The 3,833-nt window shown below is 41.7% G+C and overlaps 1 protein-coding gene across 4 annotated transcripts in view; it reads right to left on the bottom strand.

Annotated features, from left to right (window-relative positions):
• Positions 1 to 3,833, bottom strand: part of Nmt2 (N-myristoyltransferase 2) — a 63,665-nt gene that overhangs the window by 1,406 nt on the left and 58,426 nt on the right. For all 4 annotated transcript variants that reach the window (XM_008834327.3, XM_008834328.3, XM_008834329.3 and 1 more), the window contains 2 exons: positions 3,046 to 3,213; positions 168 to 305 (listed from right to left, as the gene is read on the bottom strand). In XM_008834327.3, coding sequence (XP_008832549.1) covers positions 168 to 305; positions 3,046 to 3,213 — 306 coding nt within the window. The remainder of the gene's footprint in view (positions 1 to 167; positions 306 to 3,045; positions 3,214 to 3,833) is intronic.

Raw genomic sequence — 3,833 nt, 5'->3', positions numbered from 1 at the left:
AGGCCAGCCTGGTCTACATAGTGAGTTCCAGGACACCTGGGGCTACAGGGAGACCCTGTCTCAAAAAGACCAAAAAATAAATAAATTAAATAAATAAATAAATAAATAAAAAAGCCCCCTTCATCCTAAGAGAAGTTAGTATGGAACTGTCTGGGTTAAATGCTTACCTTTTCAGAATCTGTTCCCGGACACCTCCAGTTGTACAAATAATACTGCAGATTGCCATCTCCTATACCAAACTTGAGTTTTTCCAAGAAGGTCTTATTTTCCATCAAATCTAGTGCATTGAATACATCAAATCCTTTCTGCCAGGATAAAAAGTGTTTAAATTTAAAACATCAGAGGACTAGCATATTTTCTCTTTCTTTGTTTTTTAACATACCTCATCCTAGCACTCAGAAGGCGGAAGCAAGGGTGTCAGGAGTTTAACGTCACTCCCAGATATAAAGAAAGCTGGAGGCCAGTCTGGGCTACTTGAGACCATCTTTAAAAACTACACCTAAGCTGTGCGACATGGTTTTTTTGTAATTTTTTTATTTAATTTTTCTGTATTTCATACAGAACATCTTAATCATCCTTATGCCCTCTTCCCCACTGGTCCCCTCCCATGCCCTCATTCTAGTCAGCCTATCTAGTGTTCTTCCCTTTGAGAAGGTCATCTCTTCCTTACCCAGCAGTAATCAGCTGCCAATAATTTTTCAACTAAGATTGGGACCTGTTGCCCATTTCGACAGTCCTGTGCTGGGTGTTTGTCTATTTGAGTTTGCATGGTTCTTATGCATGCTGACACCATGCTGTAGGTTCATATGAGCAAGGTCCCAGGAGCCTGTAGGATTCTATTTCCATATGGTCATGGATCTCTTACAATCTTTCTGCCCCTTTTTCCACAATGGCTCCTGAGTCGTGGGTTTCTATGCATCTGCAGTCTCTTAATTCTCTATGCTTTGGCCATTTGTGTTCCTGGCCCTCTGTTGCATGAGGGATCAGTATAACATTTAATTTCTCTATCAATAGGTTAAATGTGCATTTATATTCAGGCTAAATTTCTATAAAGAACAGGTTAAGAATTGTCTTATAAAATTATATTATAAAAATAGCTGTGAGGGGGGCTGGAGAGATGGCTCATCAGGTTAAGAGTGCATACTGCTGTTGCAGAGAGCCCTGAGTTCAATTCCCAGTACCCATGTTGGGTTGCTCACAATCGACTATAAATCCAGCTCTGGGGGTTCCAACAACTTGGCCCCCGCCTGCACCTGTATTCATGTACACCTATCCCTCCCTCCCTCCCACATACATAGTTAAAAATAATCTTTAAAACAAAACCAAAATAAAAATAGCTGCGAATCTGAGCTATTTTCCCCAACCTCAACTATTTGTCCTCTAATTTCTTAAGGACAAATATTTATTTGTGGCAAGAATTTAAATTTTAATATCATAATCCCTAGACTGAGGGAATAGAAAAGTAACAGATAAAGTGCATTTTGTATTTAATTCCATTGGTCTTAAAACTCAGACTATTTTGTTGAGTCAAAAACTTAACAATATGATTGCATCCTGATCCCTTGCACCCAGACTAGCTCAAATCTCCAGCTTAGTTTGTTAGACCCTCCACAGGCTGTCCCCAACCCTGTCTTGCCCTTGGCCCCCTTCCTGATCTGCCTGCCACAGACCTGCCTACTATCCAGACAAGTATATCATATTCCATTCACCAAAGAAGCTTCTTTTTGCCAACATATGGAGGCTATTACAGAGTTGTACAATTGGTCACACACTAAGAATGTATGTCTGTGAGATGCCCAGCCTTAAGTGACACATTTACAGTGGAACCTCTACACCTTAAGGTTCATGGAACATAGTGGAACAGGGGGTAGAGAAAAAACTAATACACACTTCCAACTCTCACCACTGAAGCTTCCTCATATGACAGAGTGTGAGTCCCTGGATCGGACTCCTATATTAAAGCTCACTCACCTATGGCTCAGGGACTACTGCGGAAGAGGAGGGGAAAGATTTTAAGAGCCAGGGTTGTGCATGAACATAAGGAAACAGGCTTTCAGGCCTCTGGGAACTTGCTCAGATGAACTTACAACAATGGTGTCAGCATGCACAAGACCCATGCTGACTCAATCACAAAAAAACCTAGCATGGATGTGGGGAAATGGGAAGCAGGCCCAACCTTAGCCAAGGAACTGTTGGCAACTGATTACTGTGGGGTGAGAAGGAGAGTAGATCTTTAAGAGAGTGACTCTCGAGAGGCTCACTAGACTCCAGTGGATGAACTGGCACTGGGGGACATCTTGGTACAAATGCTTGACCAGATAGGTCTTAACTAAATATATGATAGAATGCATGAAATCTGTTGGGGGCTACAGAGGAGGAGTCTAAATTTGATTAAAATCTATTATATGACATGCACAAAACTTCAGTAAAAATACACATTAAAAACCAACTGTGGGGGCTGGAGAGATCTCAGAGGTCAAGAGCACTGACTGCTCTTGCAGAGGACCCAGGTTCGATTCCCAGCACCCACATGGCGGCTACAAACCATCCTTAACTCCAGTTCCAGGAGAATCTGAAGCCCTCTTCTGACCTCTGCGGCATTGCACGACACGGGTGCACTCACATACATGCAGGCAATACATTTGTATACATAAAATAAAAATAATAAAATATTAAAAAAAAACAACTGTGGGTAATATTCACATAACTATTTTTCTCATGTATTTTCCTGATATTATGGACTACTGTTTTCTTATATTCTTTATGTATCATATAGGGGTTGAAAGTTTCTAATTTGTGGTCTGGTGAGATGGTTCAGTGGGTAAAGACACTTGCCACCAAACCTGATGACCTCACTTCAATCCCCAGGACCCACATGGTAGAAGGAGAGAACTGACTTCTACAAGTTGTCCTCTAACTGCCATAAGTGTGCATGGCAAATCTTGGATGAATTCCATAAGGAAGAACGAATCCAAAGAGTATTTTATGCAAGTTGGCCTATAGATCAGGAGAATCAAATAGCACATAAAACAACAAGGCACTCACCAACTTAGCTATGATGAGTGCATCATTCATGAGGTCCAGCAGGGGTGTCTCTGTGTGAATGTTGTAGAAGGAGTATGCAGCCTTGAGGCTCTTGTGAGCAGGGTGGTGCATAACTGTGGAGGGGAGTGTGTAGAAGCTCAGGAAGTCAGTCAGCTTCCCACTGGAGTTCTATGGGGCAAAGGTAGACATCAGGTGAGTGTTTCCTTGAATAAACTGCATTCAGCTCACTTATCTTGACCCCAGACTTGCACAATAATTTTCTGTCCAAACAAGGAGCTTATTGGTCAGACTTTTCTCTGCAACTCAGTTTGAGCCCTTTATGCTTGGTTGAGACTAAAGCACAGTGCTGGAACTTCGGCCAAAGTGCTAATCAGTTATTTGCATAAAGTTTTTAGGAAGCAAGCTACCTTCTAAATGGAAAGTTTCTCCAGACTAACTAATGAGTCAGCTGATGCCCCACAGTTACAGAACAGAGAGAAGACATGTAGCAATTCAAGCTGAGGACTACAGGTTGCCTGCCCCACTCAAATTGAAGCACAGTGGCTGTTTCCAGGAGGAAACCAAGTTGCATGCTGAACTAGGTAGCCACTGTTGCATGCAACACTACTTCAAAGTACAACTGGCAAACCATGGCCATTCAGCATTGGCATTCAGCACATTTTCTTGGAAGTGAATGATAAGAGTTGGTAACTTCTAAGAAAAAGCTGGCAAATTTCATTTGTCAATGATAAAATTTGGGCTTTTGGCTCTAAGTTAAAGCTTTGAAAAGTTATCTTCTACCACGTGCT

Source organism: Nannospalax galili, unplaced genomic scaffold (assembly GCF_000622305.1).
Source record: "Nannospalax galili isolate Female #2095 unplaced genomic scaffold, S.galili_v1.0 scaffold677, whole genome shotgun sequence".
NCBI classification, from domain to species: domain Eukaryota; kingdom Metazoa; phylum Chordata; class Mammalia; order Rodentia; family Spalacidae; genus Nannospalax; species Nannospalax galili.
Note: the sequence above shows the minus strand (reverse complement) of the source record. Positions and strands in the feature narration are given on the sequence as shown.